The sequence below is a fragment of the Caenorhabditis elegans genome, chromosome I (genome assembly GCF_000002985.6).
Source record: "Caenorhabditis elegans chromosome I".
Classification (NCBI taxonomy): domain Eukaryota; kingdom Metazoa; phylum Nematoda; class Chromadorea; order Rhabditida; family Rhabditidae; genus Caenorhabditis; species Caenorhabditis elegans.
In genome coordinates this window covers 13,626,469-13,648,647 of record NC_003279.8, presented here as the reverse complement: position 1 = coordinate 13,648,647, position 22,179 = coordinate 13,626,469, and the positions used below count along the sequence as shown (strand labels likewise).

Below are 22,179 nucleotides of genomic sequence, written 5' to 3'. Positions count from 1 at the left end.
TTTCAATTTTGATAATTTTCACATTTTCTAATAAAAATCTATCAAAAACTCAATTTTTCAGATTTTTTCTGACAAAAAAAAAGATAAAAATGGAGAAAAATCGATAATTTCAAAAAAAAATTTCGAAAAAAAATTTTGAAAATTTTTTCCCTCAAAATTACGAATTTACCGCCAAATCATTTTCTTCATAATTTGTCCAATTGTGCAATCACGCTCCAATGCTAACTGCCACCCAATTTCAGGCACCAAAATGGATGGCTCCCAGGGGTCCACCGACTACGGTGACCATGTGGTGTTACGGTACGGTGGTACACGGGAAATGGTCCCATTGATACGTCATGAACAGGTTTGTGTAGTTTTTGTAGTCTTTGTAGTCTTTGTAGTCTTAAAACAACTTTTTCAAAATAATCTTGAATTTGAAAAAAAATTCCAAAAAACAATTTTTTTTTTGATTTTTTTTTTCAAAATTTTCAAAATTTTTTAAAAGTTTCCAACCGCGCTCTATTGCAAATATCTCAAATTTTCCAGATGCTGGACATGTTAATGGAACGTGCACGTCAAATAGTTCAAGGATTCGGGAATTTGGATACCAGGAATATGTACCTCTTCCGCCACGAATACAACTCCCCTACACTGCTTTATCCAATCACTTCGGCATCTCAAATTGTGGGTTTTTGTAGTTTGTAGTTTGTAGTTTGTAGTAGTCTAAAAATTAAGTTTGGTTTTAGAACAAAATTTAGTAAAAAATATTAAATTTGAGCAAAGTTATGTGGGTTTGAAGGAAATGAACACAGAAAATAGTTGCTTAAAAATTTAAATTCTTATAGTTTGTAGTTTGTAGTTTGTAGTCTGTAGAATTCAAAGAAATACAAAAAATAACTATCAAATACAAACATGTGTTTTTTTCGATACAATTTTTTTTGAATGAAATTTTTTTTCAGAAATTTCCAAAATTTCAGGCATTCAAAAAATTTTCATATTGATTTTCGAATTCCCCACCTATTTTCACCCCGAAAACCAAATTTTCAGCGCTCAATTCGCAAATTTCGTAAAATTCGGTGTTTTGGGTTACTGTAGTTGGTATTTTCAAAAAAAAATTTTTTTTTTCGGCACTTATCAAATTTTCAAACAAATTTATATATTTCAGACGTCCGGCTCAATCCTAGAAATCATTCTAGTAGACCGTACAGAAGCAGCTGTTATCCCCCACGTAGTTGAGCCCGAGTCCTACATGCGGCCGACATTTTGTGACTTTTGTGGAGAAATGCTAACTGGATTAATGCGACAAGGTGTAAAATGCAAGAATTGTAATGGAAATTTTCATAAAAGATGTTCAAATGCTGCAAGGAATAATTGTGGTGCTCCTGGAGCTCCGGGAGCTCAGCCTTCCAGACCTCCGATCCTCCCACCAATACCTACGACGCCTACGGGGTTCCCGGTGGCTGCTTTGTCAACTCCTACTGGTAAGAATTTTTGGTTTGCGAAAAAAACAAAAAAAAAAAATTGAAAAAAAAATCCTCAAAAAAAATTTTTTTTTTCAAAATTGAATTTCTCAAAAACTAGAAAAGCTATCAAAAAGTTGTTAACTAACAAAATTTAGTGAATTTTAATACCTCTCTTTTGTATTTTAAAACATTTTTTTAAGCTTTATTAGTTTTTGAGATACGGAAGGTTTTGCTAGAGGATAAAAAAAATTTTTTTAGAGAACTCTTTTTTCAAAGTCAAATATCTCAAAAACTATGGAAGGTATCAAAAATTGTCAATTTCTAAACTGTAGTTTGTAATATTTACTACAAATTGTTTGTTAACAATTTTTTGATAGCTTTATCAGTTTTTGAGAAAAATAAATTTTTATAAAATTTAAATTTCCAAAAAAACTTTTTTATTGAGAATTTTTTTTCAAATTTGAATTTCTCAAAAACTAGGAGAGTTATCAAAAAGTTGCTAACTAATAAAATGTAGTAAATTTCAATACCTATATTTTTTATGTTAAGACATTTTTCTAGCTTTTATAGTTTTTAAGATACGGAAAGTTTTGCGAGCGGCAAAAAAAAACTTTTTTTCTCAGTGAACTCTTTTTCCAAAGTCAAATGTCTCAAAAACTAGAAAAGCTATCAAAAAATTGTCAATTTTTAAATTGTAGCTTATAAAATTTGCTACAAATTGCCTACAACTCAACTTTTTGATAGCGTTATTAGTTTTTGAGAAAAATTGATTTTATGAAAATTTTCAAAAAAAAATTTTTTGCAAAATTTTCAATTTTATTTTTCAGGACTCCCACACACTTTAATCGAACATAGTTACCGACAGTTTACTGTCTGTAAAGTATGTGATCATTTACTCGTCGGACTCGTCAAACAAGGTCTAAAATGCCGTGATTGTGGTGTCAATGTGCACAGAAAATGTGCGATGGAGCTCGCTTCGAACTGTGTTTTGTCGGAAAATGCCATTTCTAGAGTCAATTTTACGGATCCAGAAGGTCCTGGATCATCTTCTTCGGATAATATTCCATTGTTCCGGTTGCCAGGTTTGGTTTGGAAAATTTTCAAAAAATTTTTTTTTTTTGGAATTTTTATTTTCAGAAAAAATGTTAATTTTCAAGAATTTTAAAATTAAAATTCGAATTTCTCGTTTAATTTTACCTCTAAAACATTTTTTCCTGAGCCGCCACCTCAATTTTTAAGTTTACGGGTTACTGTAGCATCGCGAGTACGCAAAAAACCGACTACAGTAACCCAAAACACCGAATTTTACGCAATTTGCAGTTTGGAGGCTTAAAATAGAAATTAAGGTGTAAAAAAGTACGGGGAATTCGAAAATTAACATAAAAATTGTGAGAAATCAGTTTGAAATCTAGAAATTCAAGATGTTTTGATAAATTACAAAATTTCGTACAAAATGCTCTATTTTCCAAAGTTTTCATTTAAAAAATTCAAATTTCTCGTTTAATTTTACCTAATTTTACGGAAATTGCGATTTTAGAGCTGAAAATTGTGTTCCTAGTAATAAAAAGACACGGGAAATTCGAAAATCCATATAAAAGTTCTAAGAAAAAAGTTTGAAATCTAGAAATTCAAGTATGTTTTGTTAAATTACAAAATTTCGAACGGAATTTTTGATTCTCCAGTATTTTCATGTTAAAATTCAAATTTCTCACAAAAAATTACGTCTAGTGTGTTTTTTCCCGAGCCGCTAGCTCAATTTTCAAGTTTTCGGGTTACTGTATCTTCGCGAGTACGCAAACACCGACTACAGTAACTTAAAACACCGAATTTTACGAAATTTCTGAATTGAGAGCTTAAAATAGGGATTTAGGGGTAAAAAAGTCCCGGGAATTCGAAAATTGACATGAAAATTCTGCGAAAAAAGTTTTAAATCTAGAAGTTAAAAATATTTTGCTAAATTACAAAATTTCGTCCAAAATTTTTGATTTTCAAGAATTTTATTGTAGAAATTCAAACTTCTCACAAAAAATCACGTATAATACGTTTTTTCCCAAGTCGCTAGCTCAATTTTCAAGTTTCGGGGGTACTGTAGCTTCGCGAGTACGCAAACACCGACTACAGTACCCCCATAACACCGAATTTTACGCAATTTGCGTTTTGAAAGCTCAAAATTTAGTTCGCGGGGTAAACAAGTACGGGGAATTCGAAAATTGACATGAAAATTCTGAGAAAAAATTTTTAAATCTAGAATTTCAGGCCAAGTAGGCACACGAGCAACAGAAAAGAAGAAACTGGAAGGATGGATGATGCATTTTATACTTTCGGATCCAGAAAGACGTCTAAAACATTATTGGATGATGCAGAGTAATGCAATTCATTTATATAATGAATATTCAGAGGGTATAGGTGTTAACCCGAATAGGGTATACCGTATCATACCACTCGCTGAGATTACATCAGTTGTACAGAATAACGGGAAGTCTGTACTTGCTAAACATCCGCCGCATTGTTTCGAAATTCGAACCACTACGAATACGGTTTTCTGTGTTGGAGAGGACTATCATGCATTCTCTGGAGGGCCACCGAAGAAGATTCCACGTAGTATGAGTGTTCGACCATCTTCTAATACTACAATGTGGTTTCAGGTAATTTATTTTATTTATGAAAACTATACTTCAATCGATAGAGGACTAAATTGTGAACATTTTTGTCTCTTAAACCATTTTTCTACCGCTTCTCCCTGCCGAGATACGCCGCTTCAAAGTTTTGGGGCGAGAGAGTGTGGGGGGAGGGGAGAGCGCAGACACCCAAAACTTCGAAGCGGTGTATCTCCGCGGGGAGGAGAGATAGAAAAATGGTGTAAAAGACAAAAATGCTTAGAATTTTATTTTCTAGCGAACCAAATATAGTTCAGCGGAGAAACTTCAAATTATTTTTTTTTTAGTATTTCGCTTCAGTTTCAATTCAAACTGGTTGACTATGAATTAAAGAAAATAGATTTTAAAAATTCATAGAATTTCATACAGATTTGTAATTCTAATATTTAATTATTTTTTTTTATTATAGAAAATTCAAAAAATATTTTTAAGTTTCTTAGCCAAACTTATTTGATTCGATAGAAAATCAAATTTTAAGCATTTTTGTCTTTTAAACCATGTTTCTATCGCTTCTCCCCGTCGAGATAGACCACTTTAAAGATTTTGGCACGAGAGAGTGTGGGAGAGGGGGAGAGTGCAGAATGCCTGCGCCCTCCCCCTCCACCACACTCTCTCGCCTGCAAAACTTCAGCTGCCTGTAACTCCGCTTGGAGAGAAGATAGAAAAATGATTCAAAAGACAAAAATGTATAGAATTTGATTTTCTATCGACACAATTGATTACTGATTTTTTAAAAATAAATTTTTTAATTTTCAGTTCATCAAAGAATCACTTCAACCACCATCTCGAAACGAGGATAATGCAGAGCAAGCGCTGGAATTTGCAAATTTATATCAAGTATTAAGTGATAAAACACTAGGAAGCGGTCAATTTGGAACGGTTTACTCGGCAATTCAGAGGCATTCCGGAAAAGAGGTCGCTGTGAAGGTATATCTCAAAAACTAGAAGAACTAGTCAAAAATTGTCAACTAACAAAATATTCCTCGTGAAATTTTACACATTTTGTTAGTTGAAAACTTTTTTCTAGTACCTCTCCCCGCCGAGATACAAGCGTTTGAAGTTTTGGAGTGTCTGCGCTCTCCCCTCCCTCCACACTCTCTCACCACTAAAACTTCAAAGCGGTGTATCTCGGCGGGGAGGAGAGATAAAAACTTAGTTTAAAAGACAAAAATGTGTAGAATTTGATTTTCTATTTATTTACATTAAAAAAATTAAAAAAATTAGAATAAAACTTTCAGGTAATATCAAAAGAGAGATTTTCGAAAAAAGGAAGTGGAGCAGAATCGATGCGTGCAGAAGTTGCAATTCTACAACAGACATGTCATCCAGGAATTGTGTGCTTAGAGTTTATGTGTGAGACGAAAGATAAAATATTTGTGGTAATGGAGAAAATGAATGGTGATATGTTGGAGATGATTTTGAGGTTAGTCGGAAGAAAACATTGATAAATTTTTTATTTCTGATGATAGAGAATAGTTGTCAACTAACAAATTGTAGAAAATCAAATTTCCTATATTTTGTTAGTTGAAAGTTTTTTGAAAACTATTCTAGTTTTTGAGATACATGGCTTTAAGTGAAAAAAAGTGGAAAAAAGAAAATATGTAATGAAATTTATTTCAGTCGGTAGAAAATCAAATTCTCAACATTTTTGCTTCAGGAATCATTTTTCTATCTCATTTCCCCGCCGAGATACTTCGCTTCAAAGTTTTGGTGCGAGAGAGTGTGGAGTGAGGGGAGAGTGAGGAGAGTGCAGACTGCCTGCACTCTCCCCTTCCCCCACACTTTCTCACCCTCTAATCTTTGAAACGGCGTATCTCGGCGGAGAAGAGAGATAGGAAAATGATGTAACAGACAAAAATGTTTAGAATTGAATTTTCTACAACCTAAAAAAAGTTTGGCAAAGAAACTTCAAAATATTTATTTTGCGTTTTCCTAAATTTCTTTCAATTTTGTTACAAATCGGGTATAAAAAAGCGGATAGACAGAATGCATCTCTTTATAATATATGCAATTCAATTCTAATTCAATGTTTGTTTTTTGAAAATTTTTTTAGAAAATTTAAAAAAAAAAATTAAGTTTCTTAGCCAAACTTTATTTAATTCTATAGATAATTAAATTCTAAGCATTTTTGTCTCTTAAACCATGTTTCTATCTTTTTTCCCCGCCGAGATAGACCACTTTAAAAATTTACAGGTGAGAAAGTGTGGGGTGAGGGGAGAGTGCACACAGCCTGCACTCTCCCCTCCCCCCACACTCTCTCACCCTCTAATCTTTGAAACGGCGTATCTCGGCGAGGAGAGGAGATAGAATAATGATTCCAAAAGCAAAAATGATTAGAATTTTAATATCTTTTTTGTGATATAAAAATGTTTTTAAAATTTAAAATTTTTTCAGTCAAGAACTTGGTCGACTCAACTCCCGAGCCACAAAATTCCTGCTCGTCCAAATCCTATGCGCCTTGAAATACCTTCACGATCAGGGAATTGCACATTGTGACCTTAAACCGGAAAACGTACTCCTCTCGGATATGGGATCAAACTTTCCGCAGACAAAGATCTGTGACTTTGGCTACGCCCGATTCATTCCAGAGTCACAGTTTAGGAAGACTGTTGTCGGCACACCTGCCTACCTTCCACCTGAAGTGTTACAGAGAAAAGGATATAATAAGTCTCTGGATATGTGGTCTGTTGGTGTCATTATTTATGTCACGTTATCTGGAACTTTCCCGTTTAATGAGGGAGAGGAGGTGAGGATTTTTTTTTAGAAAATAAAATTCTACACATTTTCGTCTCTTGTACCAACTTTCTATCTTCCCTCCCCGTTGAGATACACCATTTTGAAGTTTGCCCTGTCTGCACTCTCCCCTCCGCCCACACTCTCTCACCCCTAAATCTTTTAACGCTTGTAACTCTGCAATGCGGGCAGTTAGAAACATGGCGTGGAAAACAAAAATGCTTAGAATTTTGGTATCTATCAATGGATCTGAAACTTGATGTTTTTTATATAAGAAATTTTATTTTATTTTCCAAAAAATATTTTTGTCTCAAAACACTTCAAGCTTTACTTACACCAATAGAGCGCAAAATTCTACACAATTTTGTCTCTTACACCCACTTTCTATCTTTCCTGCCCGCCGAGATACACCGCTTCAAAGGTTTGTATATCGGCGCTCTCCCCTCCCCCCACACTCTCTCGCCGTTGAATTTTCTATCGCGCGTATCTCCGGGAAAGCAGCTAGAAAAAAGTTTTCAACTAACAAAATGCACAGAATTTGAAGGGAAACATTTTGTATATAAAACTTTTTCAGATAACTTTTTTAGTTTTGGAAATATAGTAAAAAACTTGAAAATCCTCAATTTTTCTATCAATTTTCGGGTTTACAAATGAAAAGTTTGCCAAAAACTTCGAAATTTTTGTAGTTTTTGTGAGAATGCACTGCAATCTACAAACTAGTGGCCAAAAAAAAATGTTGAGTCTCTGCTTGGCGTGTTTCTATAATAGTAGTTGAGCGAATGATAGTTCCGAGGTATATTTGAACTAAAAATCACTAACTAAAAAAATACACACACAACAAACTACAAACTACAAACTACAAACTACAAACTACAGAATGAAAGTTTAGAAACGACCACTAAAAACTGAACATATCCTATCATACCATAACTACAACAGTGATACATTAACTTCAAATCATGCACCACAACATAAAAACTACAAACTACAAACTACAACCAATTAATTTCAGATATCGGAGCAAATCCAAAATGCGTCCTTTATGTTCCCTACGGAGCCATGGAGTGAAGTAGAGCCTCTGGCAGTTGATTTGATTCAAAAATTGCTGAAAGTGGAGGTATCATTTGCTATAATTTCCACGTAGTGTCAAATTCTTTAATTTCCAGATCGAAGCTCGAATGTCAATCGAACAGTGTCTGGATCATGGATGGTTGAAAGGAGAACAACTGTATCGAGATTTGAGGGATTTGGAGGTTCGACTAAACACGCCGAGGTAAGTGCGCTCTATTAAGAATTCTTTTTGAAAAAAGTTCAAAATTTACAGATACCTGACAAGTCCCCAGGATGATATACTATATGGGACACTTGTGAATCCGTGAGCAATCGCGCTCTATTGGACTCTATTGAACTATTGAACTTTTTGCCACTTAGCCTACTTGTCTAGACTTTCTTGTATATATTATATTATTCATGTTTTAATTATTGTGATGATAAACTACAGACTACAAACTACAAACTAGAAAACTACAACTGGAAAAATAATCTACACATTATTCTACACATTTTTGTATTTTACATCAACTTTCTATCTCTCCTCCCCGCGGAGATACACCGTTTCGAATTTTTGAGGGTGAGAGAGTGTGGGGGAGGGGGAGAGTAGGGAGAATGCAGACTGTCTGCACTCTCCCCCTCCCCCACACTCTCTCACCCTCTAAACTTTGAAGTGGTTTATCTCAGCGGGGAGGAGAAATAGGAAAATGGTGTAAAAGACAAAAATGTGTAGAATTTGATTTTCTATCGACATACAACAATTTTATGTCTCTATCGTCTCAAAAACTTCAAACGCTTGTTTCTCTGCTGGAAATGAAACTATCAAAAAACTGTCATTTGACAAAACAAGGGAAACTAACTAGTTGGCAATTGTTTTCAGCTCCCCGGAAATACAAGGAGAGCGTGTTTGCAGCATTAAAAAAATCAAAAAAATTGAAATTTTTGAAAAATTTCAATCGATAGACAATAAAATTCTAGTCACTTTTGTCTTTTACACCAATTTTTTATCTTTCCTCCCCGCCGAGATACACCGCTTCAAAGTTTCGCATGCCTGCGCTCTCCCCTCCCTTCACACTCTCTCGCCGCCAAAACTTCAAAGCCGTATATCTCGGCGGAGAGTAACGATACAACTTCAGTTCAAGAGCCAAAAATGAATAGAATTTAATTTTCTATCCATCATAGCTGAAAACAAAACTAATAAAGAGAATAAAACTAACTTCCCCTGAAAAGTCTCCAAGATCAATTCCAAATCAGCAGCACTTTCACCGTAAACTCCACAAAAAGTCGTAAACAACTTATGCGAGGACGTCACATCAAATTAACCCCAAAAAAAAGTCGCCGAAAAACCTTGAAACAATCCCCCATTTCCCTTATCATATTCGGGTGTTCTTGGCAAAGCATTGGGCGGGGCCAGGTGTCTAGCATAAAAGTGATTCTTGTGCTGATTTTTTGAACAAAAATGGCGAATACCTGCTTAATCCTGCTTCTGCTATTGGTTATTTTTGTTACCGTCGGATTTTCGATGCCCCGAATCTTCAGAGCATCGGAAAATGGGGTCAACAGCTCCGATGAAGTCTCAGAAGAATTGAGCTACTCACCGGAAGAAGCCATGGACTTGGTGAAACAGGTCATTAAAGTAAGGGAACAACGTCGTCACCGTCGTCATCGCCATCATGGCCAGAAGCATTGTGGAACAAAGATTGTGAGAAAGCTTCAGATGCTTTGCCCAAAAATGTGCACAATTTCTGATGGTAAGCGATGAAAATCGATAGAACACAAAATTCTAAGCATTTTTGTCTTTTACACCAGTTTTCTAGCTTGCCTCCCCGCAGAGTTACAAGCTTTCAAAGTTTTTGAGGCAAGAGAGTGTGGGGTGAGGGGAGAGTGCAGACAGGTGAAACTTCAAAGCGGTGTATCTCGGTGGGGAGGAGAGATAGAGAAATGGTGTAAAAGACAAAAATACTTAGAATTTTATTTTCTATCGATTCAGTTAAATTTTAAAAGAAAAAATTCTGAAAAAAAATTTGAAAAACTAAATTTTTTACACATTTTTAAAAAATTTTTAAATCAATATGCCAATGGATAGAGATGAAAATTCTGCGTATATTATGGTGCGTTCATAGTCTGCGGAAAACGGGAATTTCCCGCGTGCGGAAGCGTCCACAGTCGGCGGAAAAAAACAAGGGGTTTCTCGCTTTGTTATTGGTCAATTTCAAAATAGTGGGCGTGTTCAACCAATTAGAGGCTGTAAAATTTTAAGCTGAGCAATGGGAAAACAAGAAACAACAGCTGATTGGTTGGCCACGCCTACTTTTTTGAATTTTGAGGAAAAAAAAAGCGAGGAACTCCGGTTTTTCCGCAGACTATGGACGCACCATTAGTTTTTGAATTTTCTTTCCATCTCCTCTCCCCGCTGAAATACACCGCTTCAAAGTTTTGCAGGCGAGAGAGTGTGAGGGGAGGGGAGAGTGCAGACAGCTGAAACTTCAAAGCGGTGTATCTCCGCGGGGAGAAGAGACAGAAAATTGGTGTAAAAGACAAAAGTGTTTAGAATTTTATTTTCTATCGAATGAATTAGAATATGAATAATTTTTAAACCAAAAAAGTATTGGAATTTTTACTTAAAAACGGAAAGAGCTATGAAAAAGTTGTCAATTAACAAATAAAAAGTAAATAAGCAATATATCATGTTTCCAGATACTCTCCTCACTGAAATGTGCTCACATAGCCTCTTCGACGACGAAATCCAGCTTCGTTGCTGTCCAAAGGAGGATGAGTAGAACCTATTGTTGTGGAAGATGTGTAACTCAAAATAGTCATAATATACCAATCTACCTCTAACTTATTGAACACAAATCTCAGAAAATGTGCAGTATTTCGTTATATATTCCATTGAATAAATGTTTATTTTTTCGAAAAAAAATTATTTTCGCAACTTTGGTTTGATTATTAAATTAATGGATAGAAAATTTGATTCTAAACATTTTCGTCTTTTACACCAATATTATAGTTTATCTCTCCTCCCCGCGGAGATACGGAGCTTTCAAGTTTTGAGTGTCTGCGCTCTCCCCTCCCCCCACACTCTCTCACCCTTAAATCTTTGAACGCGTGTAACTCTGCAATGCGGGCAGTTAGAAACATGGCGTAAAAAACAAAAATGCTTAGAATTTTGGTATCTAGCAATGAATTTAAAACTTATTATTGTATTTATGAAAATTGTTTTTTTTCCAGAAATTATTTTTGTCTCAAAACGCTCCAAACTTTACTTGAGCCAATAGAGCGTAAAATTTTAAGCATTTTTGTCTCTTACACCAACTTTCTAAGTCTTCTCCCCGCCGAGATATACAGCCTTGAAGTTTGGAAGGTGAGAGAGTGTGGGGTGTGGGGAGAGTGGGGAGAGTGCATTGACTGTCTGCACTCTCCCCTCCCTACACACTCTCTCGCCTTCTAAACTTTGAAGCCGCATATCTCGGCGGGGAGGAAAGCTATCAAAAAGTAATTAACTAACAAAATATAGGAAATTAAATGTTCTACATTTTGTTAGTTGACAATTCTTTCCTAGCGCTCTTTTTCCGAGGTGTTACAATAGTTTAAAATTTTTATTGCAACATTTAATACTTTTGCCTGAATTTTTTGTAGTTTTGTATTTCAAGTCAAGTTTGTTGCCATTTAACCTTCAAACCAATTCGCGGAAAAAGGGAGAAATTAACTAAAAGGTTCGTTTGGGTGTTCTCATTTGTCTCCCTTATCAATCATTTCTTATCAATTTGGCACGCACCCATTTGGAAGAAAAGAAGAACATCAAGGCACTGATTTGTTCGAAAATACAAAAAAAAGATGACCTTGATTTGAGTGGATTGTGAATACTATTGTATGCAATTATAAGGAAGGTTGCGAACTGAAATTTTTTGATTATACTTTAAAACTTATACTAATCGATAGAAAATTGAATTCTGATCATTTTTGTCTGTTAAACCAACTTTCTATCTTTCATCCCCGCCGAGATACATCGCTTCAAAGTTTTGAGGGCGAGAGAGTGTGGGGGGAGGGGAGAGCGCAGACAAGCAAAACTTCAGAGTGGTGTATCTCGGCTGGGAGGAAAGATAGAAAGTTGGTGTAACAGACAAAAATGCTTAGAATTTCATATTCTATCGATCTAGTCAAATTGGTTGGTGTTCAACAGGTTTCACGCTTAAGGGTCCCCCCAAATTTTGTTTCCAAAAATTTTTAAGCTGTTAAGTTTTGTGCTAAGGTCCCACTGTATAACTGCTCAATAACGCTTTTGTGCCAAAAAATATTGAAATCCACTTAGATTTTTCAAAGAAAGACCTTATGATTATCTACTTATGAACCCAGACTTTGAATGATCACATTAAAATGTTGAACGCAGTTGACAATTTATTGCTTTTAAATTCATGATGTGTAAGTTAAGCTCAACATTTTTATAGTTTGTCGTTTTTCGATATCTTGTTAGCCCGAAAAGATGTATCGCTTAAACGAAATGATGTATTTCGGTGTTTTATTGCCGCCAGAACAGATACATATTAAAACATTTATTTGCTCAATAAGGAAATTACTGTGAAAAACAATATTATTAGGGGTTCGTGCCTTGAATCATTTTTGTAATGTTTAAATCAAAATCTGTCTATATCCTTCTCAAATCCTTCTCAAAAAGGTAGTCACTCCAAATTTGGCGCTGATTTCGAAGATTAAACCAAAAATTAAATTTAAAACAAAACGCGTGGGTTGAAAAATAATTGACGAATAAAGCAATGGGCTACAAAACCTAGAATTAGAAGAAGTCTCACGCACTAAAAGAAGTGAGTTTGAGTCCGTTCTTTTCAACTGAGATACTCATGCAACCACCGTCGTTGTTCTTCATGATAAATCTGGAGTCCATTGGCTTGAATGTCGTTGTAAAACTTTTAGTTGAAGGATCATAAACACGGTATTCTTTCATTCTCGCTGTAGATCCTGTATCCGCAACAACCACTGATAAATCCAGACTGTTCTCCATGTTAGACATCAAAATACGAATATAGTTGTTGTTTTCTTTCAGCACCTTCAATAGCAAATTCATTTGTTGACTGGAAAAGTTTACTCCGTCGAAATTATAGTTAATCAGGGTTCCAAGCACATTCCAGTTGTTAACATTAATGGCTTGTGGTTTTGTAACGGAAATGTTTACATCACTTCGACAATTCTCTTATCCAATTAAACAAATCACTGGATATACTTTCATTCTTGAATCTCATTCTAGAAATGAAAAACCTGTCTTTAAGAAAAGTAACCATTTGACGGGTATCATTTTCCTCTTGATCAGTTATATCAAGCAATGTCATTCGTTCACATCTAAAGTTATCCTTCAAACATTTGATAGTTTGAAGAGCTTGGTTTATGTTGTTTCCTCTGTATACCGCTCGTTTCCTGTCGTAACCATCGACCACCTCAAAATGGTTATGTTCAGCTGTTACAGTGACGTATACAATTCGCTCTTTGCACTGTTCTTGACGTGTTTGAAATTTCTGATGTTCTTTTTGATCAGTTGCTTGGTGTTTTGAGGAGAAGTGTGAAGAAGAAGAAACCTTAAGATATTGACAGAGTCACTTAAAAAATTAAAAAAAAAACAACTTACATACCGCGGGTTTGCATGGAATCAAATACTTCTCTAAGTGGAAGTAATGGGAGATTGCACAATGGAAATGGGGTTACAGCTGACATTCTACAGGGATGGGCTATGAATGAATGAGACAGCACGGCACTCTATTCTAACACTTTATCGATCTATATGTCTTTGTAATGCTGTGGCACACCACGTCTATGTTAGAGATTACATCACACTAATTGTTACGCAAAAAAAATATTTTCAAAAATATTATATTTTTGAATTCCCGCCAAAAAATATTTTCAAAAAAAAATTAAATTTTTGAATTCCCGCCAAAACATATTTTCAAAAAAAAATTAAAATTTGAATTCCCGCCAAAATATTTTCAAAAAAAATCCTCGTTCCTGGCAAACCAAGCATTTCAAAAAACAGAAATAACAGTGACAAGTACTCGGAATGGATATAAAGTAATGGGTAAACTTCTCGTTTACTACAACGAGGCCGTCGGCAAAGGTGATGAGGCCGCCGACGATGATGAGGACAGTGATGAGGCCGGTGATGAGGAGGGCAAAATCGTTTTTATTCGAAACGGAAGAAAGGCCAAGCTCACCTTTTATCTCGCCAAACTCGAATTGGAGATTATTGATTGATTCGTTATTTTATTATCTTCTATATGTTCAGCAAATTTTTTCTGAAAATTGATTTGAAATGAGAAAAAATCATTTTCTCAAAAAATGGGTGGAAAAATGCTAAAAATGGGCAAAATTTGAATTTTTTGGTGGAATTGGTGGAAAATTATTGATATTTTAATTTTTTTTTTCTGAAAAAGGGCGGGTGAAGATTTAAAAAATTAGAATAATTTGATGAATGAGGGTTTTTTGTACAAAATTTGAATTTTTTGGTGGAATTGGTGGAAAATTATTGATATTTCAATTTTTTTTCTGAAAAAGGGCGGGTGAAGATTTAAAAAATTAGAATAGTTGAAGTATAAAATTCAGAAAGATTTTGCTGAGTATGTTAATGTGTTTTTATTCCAATTATTGTCATCAGTGTGTATGATTTTTTTTATCACATGTATTCAAAAGGCACCCTAGCCGTTTCAAATGGCTAGAGTGCCTTCAGAATACCTGTGATGGCCTATTATGATTCTTTCTTTAAATGAAAAAGACGGAGTATTGAACATGGTTTTTCTTAGTGACAGAACATTCGAAAACTGTTGTATATTTTTTCTATTGCTTGGAATATTTTCTTCTTTTGTGTGGCCTAGAAAAGGGCATAAACTTTCTAAAATTGACAAAAGAAGCCCGAAATACAGGTTTCCATCAAGAGTGTATGGTTCCCATAGTAAAAGTGTCGTGAAAATATTTTCACAACGTTACTAAAGATTCAGAAAATCATCTTTTCCTGCCAGAAATTCGCAGAAAACTTGATTTTATCGTAATTTTTACAGATTTTCAGAAATTCAGATCCAGCGACCGCCCTTTTTTATTCTAATCCAGATGGTTTCCGAAAATTTGGAGCTTTTTGAATTTTATCCCTGAATCCGATGCAAAGACGAGAAGCTGCGTATTTTCTAGGCTACAGTACCCCATATTGAAGATTGTAAATACATCTGAAACATGTGTTATTTGTCTGCTGCTTTCAAAAATTCTAGACCTTTCTTAAATGATCATTTTATGACAGGCACTTCGAAACAAAAACATTTTTTTCAGCGAAAAAATGGTTTAAAGAGTAAAATGTTTAAATTATGCGAAGAGAGAAGGATTGTACAATAAAAATTGAAGAAATAATCAATAATTGTGAATTGACCATTTACAACGGGGAAAATTGTAGTTAGAAAGGGTTAAATTTAAATTAATTCGAATTTTCGTTTAAAAAATGAGGGAATTAGTTTCGATTAAACAATCCGAGACCGCCCATTCGTTTCTTCATTGTTCCAGACGATGATGACGTGGCACTCGTCGGCGGGGGACTCGATTTTGTGGTGGAGTTCAACGTGGAATTCTGCGAGTGATTATTCTCATTGTACATAGCCAACGATGTCTGTGATGACGTCAGATTTCCATTTTTAAGTTCACTAATCTCGTGGCGGAGACGAATGATTTCTGCACGTTTCGCATCGATTTTCTGCTTATTTTGTTGTTCGAGCTCTTCGAGAGCAGACATTCTCTCATCACTTCGCTTCTTACGAGCAGACGTTTTCTCAGTGAATACCTGAAAAAGAAAAATTTGTAGTTTGTAGTCTTTTCGGGCAAAAATTGAAGATATTCACAATTGGTTGAGGCTAAAATGTGTAGTTTGTAGTCTTATTTCGGGCAAAACTTGAAGATATTCAAAATTGGTTGAGGCTAAAATGTGTAGTTTGTAGTCTTATTTCGGGCAAAAATTGAAGATATTCACAATTGGTTGAGGCTAAAATGTGTAGTTTGTAGTCTTTCTTGGAAATAAGCTTAATACTTTTGTAGTTTATAGTTTGGGTTTAAAAATCAATTGAGTGAGGCTAAACCAAATTTTGTAGTTTGTAGTCTAATCATCCACGTGAATAACTGGTTTAACAGAACTTGTTCTTCCAAATGGACTTTTTTTTGTAAAATTATGAAAAAAAATTTGTAGTTTGTAGTTGGTTGAGGCCCAACGAAAATTGTAGTTTGTAGTCTAAAGCTGTCACAAATCCACGTGGATACTTGTTCAAACTGCGTAGTTTGTAGTCTAGGAGAATCCACGTGGCTTTTTAGAGGGAAAATATGAAATTTGGTTGAGGCTCTAAAAAGTTTGTAGTTTGTAGTGAAGAAAGTTGCGAGGCATTCAAATTTTTCTAAATTAAACAGTTTTTGGAAGAATATTCGATTGAGGCTGAAAGAAGGTTGTAGTTTGTAGCCTACATGAGCCACGTGGCACACATTTTCGATTTTAGAGTGTAGTTTGTAGTCTGAGTTGTAGTTTGTACCTTCTCCAACGTATTCCGCTTCTCATCCAAATCTTGCTCCTTCTGACGTCTCTCCTCCTCAAGATGAGTGAATGGATCACTGAAAAAAACCCCCAAAAATTGTAGTCTTTGTAGTCTATGAGCCTCACCGATTCTTCTCATTCTTCGGCAAACCCTCCATTTGACGGAATCGGAAATTCTCATAATGAACATTACGTGTAACATCAATCATATCAATCAAATTAGTTCGAATAATCATATCACGAAGTGTTAGAAAATCATTATGTTGCATATTCTCAACTTCAACAGTTCCCCATGGATATTCTCGATATCTAATCTTTTTTCCATCCTTTTCCTTCAACATATTCGAGCCAATAATTGCGAATGGAAGTGCTTTTCGAAGTTTTTCAATTGCAACTTTATCCGTATATGGATCCTCGAGCTCTGGGAACTTGTACAGCTTAATCTCCGCCGTCTCCGCATCCTTGACAATTTGTTTCTTGAAACGGAGAAGCTCATCACGTGTCAAACAATCAGCTTTTGAAATAACTGGAACTATATTAACACGTCCATGAAGATGCTTCATCAGTTCAATATCGATTGGTTTCAGGCCGTGTCCAGATGGTTCAATGAAGTACAAACAGAGATGAACACATTTATCGACAATCTTCTCTCCTCTATCGATACGTGTCTCTTCACAGAATTGCTCAAAGAACTTGCTCTCCACGTAGTTCACTATTGGCTCCCAGCTGAAAATTAAGACATGTTTTGCTTGGTTTTTATGCAGAAAAATGTTCATTTTTATGAAAATCTGGATTTTTCAGGGTAAAACCCAACTAATTTGAAATTTCAAGGGTTTTTATAGTGCTATTTTGAAATTTCCAGGTTAAAACTCTAATTACAACTGTTTTTTGTCAAATTTTTCTTTAAAATTCTCGAAAAAATCGTGTCAAATCAAGGAAAATGAGAAAAATCCACGTGGAAAAGTGGGTGAGGCTAAACAAAAATTTGTAGTTTGTAGTATGAGCCTCTACCAATTCTGCCACGTGGCATTTTTTCAGTCAAAAATTCAAAAATTTTAAGCTTTTGTGGCTATGCCACGTGGCAAATTGGTTGAGGCTCATCAAAGTTTGTAGTTTGTAGTTTTTCATTATTTTTAGACCCTTTTTCTGAAATTTCAAGTGTTTTTTGTCAAATTTTTCTTCAAAATTTTCGAAAAAATCGAATTTTATCGTGCCAAATGGAAGAAAAGTAGAAAAATCCACGTGGAAAAGTGTAGTTTGTAGTCAGAGCCTCAACTAAATATTACACTTTTACCCGGGGTCAGTTGCCATGTGGTTTTGCTTGGTTTTTGTTCGAAAATGCTCATTTCTGTGAAAATCTGGATTTTCAGAATGAAAAATCAAGAAATTCAAAATTTCAGGCGTTTTTTATTATTTTTAGGCGGTTTTTTTTAGTGCTTTTTTGAAATTTCAAGCGTTTTTTGTCAAATTTTCCTTCAAAATTCTCGAAAAAACCGAATTTCATCGTGCCAAATGAAGAAAAACTAGAAAAATCCACTGGGTGAGGCTGCAAAAAGTGTAGTTTGTAGTCTTAGCCTCAACCAAACCATGCGTTACATTGGTTGAGGCTAAACAGAAACTGTAGTTTGTAGTCTTAGCCTCAACCAAACCATGCGTTACATTGGTTGAGGCTAAACAGAAACTGTAGTTTGTAGTCTTAGCCTCAACCAAACCATACGTTACATTGGTTGAGGCTAAACAGAAACTGTAGTTTGTAGTCTTAGCCTCAACCAAACCATACGTTACATTGGTTGAGGCTAAACAGAAACTGTAGTTTGTAGTCTTAGCCTCAACCAAACCATGCGTTACATTGGTTGAGGCTAAACAGAAACTGTAGTTTGTAGTCTTAGCCTCAACCAAACCATACGTTACATTGGTTGAGGCTAAACAGAAACTGTAGTTTGTAGTCATAGCCTCACCCAAAATAAACACTTTGTACGGGTTCAGTTGCCACGTGGCACTTTTTCCACTCAAAAATTCAAATTTTCAAGATTTCGGGACAAGAGGCATGTGTGTGTTCAAATCTCAGGTACACGTGGAAAATTGGTTGAGGCTCAGCAAAGATTGTAGTTTGTAGCCAGAGCCTCAACCAACCAGATTTGTATCGAATTGCTTGGTGTTTCTGCCTAAAAATCAAGAAAAATTCGAAATTTCAGGCGTTTTTCATTAATTTAACGATTTTATAGTGCTTTTTGTAAAATTTTCCTTTAAAATTCATGGAAAAATCGACTGTCATGGTGCCAAATGGAAGAAAACTAGAAAAATCCACGTGGAAAACTGGGTGAGGCTAAACGAAAATTGTAGTTTGTAGTCATAGCCTCAACGAAGTCTGCCACGTGGCACTCTTTTCAGGCGAAAATTCAAACAATCGGGGCTATGCCACGTGGCAAATTGGTTGAGGCTCAGCAAATTTTGTAGTTTGTAGCCTGAGAGCCTCAGCCAACCCGATTTGTACCGAATTTCGCAGTTTTCAGTGATTAATTTCCTTTGTTTTCCTCACCACTTTGAATTATTGACAGCATCCCCAAAGCCAGGAGTGTCGACAAGTGTCAAATTAAGTGAAACACTGTTCTCCACGAGTTTCACGAGTTTTTCCTCAACCCGAACAGTAGACGGATGAGGATGAGTCGGCGCCGACTCTTTTTCGTTCAAGTTGTTGATTTCCGCCAGGAACAGAGTGTTGATGAATGTCGATTTGCCCAGACCACTGCGTCCTGAAAGAAAAAAAAAGGAGAAATTAGGGGGAAATTTTGTAGTTTGTAGTGCGGGAGCCTCACCAACAACCATTAGCGTAAAATCGAAGCCATTCTTGACGGCTCGACGGAAGACTTGATTCGGGAAGTTGGCGAATCCCCAGTAATTCGGATTTTCTTTGTGCTGCCCGGTTCTCAAAGATTCATCGTTTCTAGACGAGCTATTTGCAGTCCGACTGCTCATTTTTTGCTGAAAATTGGAAATTTTGATGTGACTCGCAGAGAAAAGAAGTGGAAGAAGCGTGAGAAGTACATTGAATGAACAATATTTGAGAAAAGGATGTGTATATAAATACATGTAGGAGGAAAGGAAGAATACGAAATCAATTGAGCGAGGCGGACACAGATGTGCATTGCCCCTCCGCGCGCGCGCTCCTCCTGAGCGAAATGACAGCTGCGGGACGTCCAAGAGGTCAGTCGTGTCGTTAAGGAACTGACAGGGGAATTGGAAATTGGAAGTTTTCGATAAAAATCTTTGGAATAAGTTAAATTAGATGAAATTTCTGTTTATTCTCAAAAAATGCGTTTTACAGGGCTTTTCAGGTGGAAAATTAGATTTTTTGACTTGAAATCTAGCTTTTAGCCATCAAGTTTGAAATTTTGATCATAAAATGAATTAAGAAGCTATAAAACTTGAGGAAATTGTCGAAAAATATGGAAAACCATCAAAAATTGCAAAATAAAATTTCCTAATTCAAACTTCGCGGGTCTGTCAAACTATCGCGCCGAGACCCACCTGTCGATTTACGGCGTGCGCCTTTAAAAACGAAATTTATTTCTCTCACGGGATTTCGTGATTTTTCCGCTTTTTCGTTGAAATAAATCGATTTTTAATGATTTTTCTTTGTTAAAAATTAGATAAATATTTAATTTAATTAATTCTCAAGGCGTTTCCCACTTTGTTTCGCAGGAAATGTGTAAACTTTTGCTCTATCAAATTTTATTGATTTCTATTGATTATCATTGCAGAACCACTCGACTTGTTGTAATATTATATAAAATAACAGAATGCCGCAGAACGAACACATTGAGCTCCACAGAAAACGTCACGGACGCCGGTTGGATCATGAAGAGCGACAGTAAGCACTGAAATCGAGTAGTTTTGAATTAAAATATTAAAATCTGAATTTTTCAGGCGCAAGAAGCTGGCTCGTGCCGCCCATGATCGTTCACAAATGGCGAAGACCTTGCGTGGACACAAGGCGAAGTTGTATCACAAAAAGAGATATTCGGAGAAGGTTGAGATGAGAAAACTTCTGAAACAACACGAAGAGAAAGATCAAAAGAATACAGTGGAGCAACCGGATAAGGGAGCAGTTCCAGCATATCTTCTCGACAGACAGCAGCAGACTTCAGGAACAGTGCTCTCGAATATGATTAAGCAGAAGAGAAAGCAGAAGGCTGGAAAGTTCAACGTCCCAATTCCACAAGTACGAGCTGTCAGTGATGCTGAAGCGTTTAAAGTCGTGAAAACCGGAAAAACGAATCGTAAAGGATGGAAGAGAATGGTGACAAAAGTCACATTCGTCGGCGAGTCATTCACCCGAAAACCCGCGAAATTCGAACGATTCATTCGTCCGATGGGACTTCGTTTCAAGAAGGCACACGTCACACATCCAGAACTTCAGACGACATTCCATTTGCCAATTGTTGGTGTTAAGAAGAATCCGTCGAGTCAAATGTACACATCTTTGGGTGTTATTACAAAGGGAACCATCCTTGAAGTTAATGTATCCGAATTGGGAATGGTTACTCAAGGAGGAAAGGTAAAAATACACGTTTTAGAGCCGAAAATTTGGAATTTCTCATTGAAAATGAGAGCCACGTGGCTACAGAGGGTTTTGGTTGAGGCTCAACACTACAAACTACACAATTTGTGAGCCTCAACCAAGGATTTTTCGGCGCGTGGCATGATACTAACCGACCAAAAGCGCTCGAAAATTTGAATTTCTCCCTGAAAGCAAGAGCCACGTGGCTTCTGAACACCAAAAATGAATATTTGGTTGAGGCTCTCACTAGCCTCAACCAACGCACGGTTTGGTTGAGGCTGAGACTACAAACTACACTTTTTCTTTAGCCTCACAGAATTTTTCGCGTAGATTTTTCCATTTTTCTTCTACTGCGCACGATAAAATTCAATTTTTACGAGATTTTTTCTGTAGAAGCTTTCGAAATTTGAGTTTTAATCCTGAAAATTGCGAATTAACACTGTAAAATTGCCCCGTGGCGGTAGTTTTTCTGGAAATTCCACTTGGCAGAATGAAAAACTCTCGAAATTCGAAATTTATTGGTTTTTTCTCCTGAAAAATTAAGTTTTTACAAACAATTAGACTTTTTTCGGCATAAAAACCAAGCAAAAATATTATTTTTGAGTTGGTTGAGGCTCAATACTACAAACTACACAATTTGTGAGCCTCAACCAAGAATTTTTCGGCGCGTTGCATGATACTAACCGACCAAACGAGCTCGAAATTTTGAATTTCTACCTGAAAGTAAGAGCCACGTGGCTTCTGAACACCAAAAATGAATGTTTGGTTGAGGCTCTCACTACAAACTACAATTTTTCTTCCGCCTCAACCAATGTAATGCATGGTTTGGTTGAGGTTAAGACTACAAACTACACTTTTTCTTTAGCCTCACTCATTTAAAAAAAATTAATTTTTCCAATTTTTCAGGTCGTTTGGGGGAAATTCGCACAGGTGACGAACAATCCAGAGAACGACGGATGCATCAACGCCGTGCTTCTCATCTAAATGATCTTCTTCTATTTTCTCTTCTTCTTCTACCCACTTCCATTTCCACTTTTACTCGTTTCTGCGTTCATTTTTTGTTGATTTTATCATTGTTTTCTCTTCGTCTACACACACATTCAACCGGAATAAAGCTAAATTCCACGTTTCTATATCTGTATTTTCCACGTGTAAATTTCAGTGGTTTTAGAATATTGT

General features: G+C 35.8%; 4 protein-coding genes, 4 non-coding genes and 1 pseudogene across 9 annotated transcripts; 4 read left to right on the top strand and 5 right to left on the bottom strand.

Annotated features, from left to right (window-relative positions):
- Positions 1–242: 242 nt before the first annotated feature.
- On the top strand, positions 243–8,343 carry dkf-1 (Serine/threonine-protein kinase dkf-1). Its single transcript, NM_060989.7, has 11 exons — positions 243–346; positions 529–666; positions 1,148–1,463; positions 2,273–2,527; positions 3,702–4,090; positions 4,859–5,029; positions 5,341–5,525; positions 6,497–6,848; positions 7,848–7,952; positions 8,002–8,108; positions 8,160–8,343. The coding sequence occupies exons 1-11, from the start codon at positions 251–253 to the stop codon at positions 8,212–8,214; spliced, it is 2,169 nt and encodes a 722-aa protein (NP_493390.1). The 5' UTR covers positions 243–250; the 3' UTR covers positions 8,215–8,343.
- On the bottom strand, positions 4,571–4,793 carry W09C5.13. Its single transcript, NR_050687.1, has one exon. It is a non-coding gene; the product is annotated as an Unclassified non-coding RNA W09C5.13 (non-coding RNA).
- Positions 5,031–5,129, top strand: W09C5.14. Its single transcript, NR_050686.1, has one exon. It is a non-coding gene; the product is annotated as an Unclassified non-coding RNA W09C5.14 (non-coding RNA).
- A 993-nt stretch (positions 8,344–9,336) lies between the features above and the next one.
- Positions 9,337–10,803, top strand: ins-33 (INSulin related). Its single transcript, NM_060988.4, has 2 exons — positions 9,337–9,636; positions 10,583–10,803. Exons 1-2 carry the CDS (start codon positions 9,345–9,347, stop codon positions 10,663–10,665), a joined length of 375 nt encoding a protein of 124 aa, NP_493389.1. The 5' UTR covers positions 9,337–9,344; the 3' UTR covers positions 10,666–10,803.
- Positions 10,804–11,370: 567 nt separating this feature from the next.
- W09C5.15 lies at positions 11,371–11,436 on the bottom strand. Its single transcript, NR_050685.1, has one exon. It is a non-coding gene; the product is annotated as an Unclassified non-coding RNA W09C5.15 (non-coding RNA).
- A 1,253-nt stretch (positions 11,437–12,689) lies between these two features.
- W09C5.3 lies at positions 12,690–13,606 on the bottom strand (annotated as a pseudogene). Its single transcript has one exon. A coding segment is annotated over exon 1 (917 nt).
- Positions 13,607–15,152: 1,546 nt separating this feature from the next.
- unc-59 (Septin) lies at positions 15,153–19,421 on the bottom strand. The gene is made up of 5 exons (NM_060987.7): positions 19,256–19,421; positions 18,979–19,192; positions 16,566–17,165; positions 16,438–16,516; positions 15,153–15,704 (listed from the first exon to the last, which is right to left on the bottom strand). Exons 1-5 carry the CDS (start codon positions 19,413–19,415, stop codon positions 15,378–15,380), a joined length of 1,380 nt encoding a protein of 459 aa, NP_493388.1. The 5' UTR covers positions 19,416–19,421; the 3' UTR covers positions 15,153–15,377.
- Positions 18,747–18,813, bottom strand: mir-8205. The gene has a single exon (NR_131394.1). It is a non-coding gene; the product is annotated as a pre-microRNA mir-8205 (primary transcript).
- A 779-nt stretch (positions 19,422–20,200) lies between the features above and the next one.
- W09C5.1 (Ribosome biogenesis protein NSA2 homolog) lies at positions 20,201–22,126 on the top strand. Its single transcript, NM_001381247.4, has 3 exons — positions 20,201–20,310; positions 20,367–20,997; positions 21,907–22,126. Exons 1-3 carry the CDS (start codon positions 20,240–20,242, stop codon positions 21,982–21,984), a joined length of 780 nt encoding a protein of 259 aa, NP_001366901.1. The 5' UTR covers positions 20,201–20,239; the 3' UTR covers positions 21,985–22,126.
- The last annotated feature ends 53 nt before the right edge of the window (positions 22,127–22,179 follow it).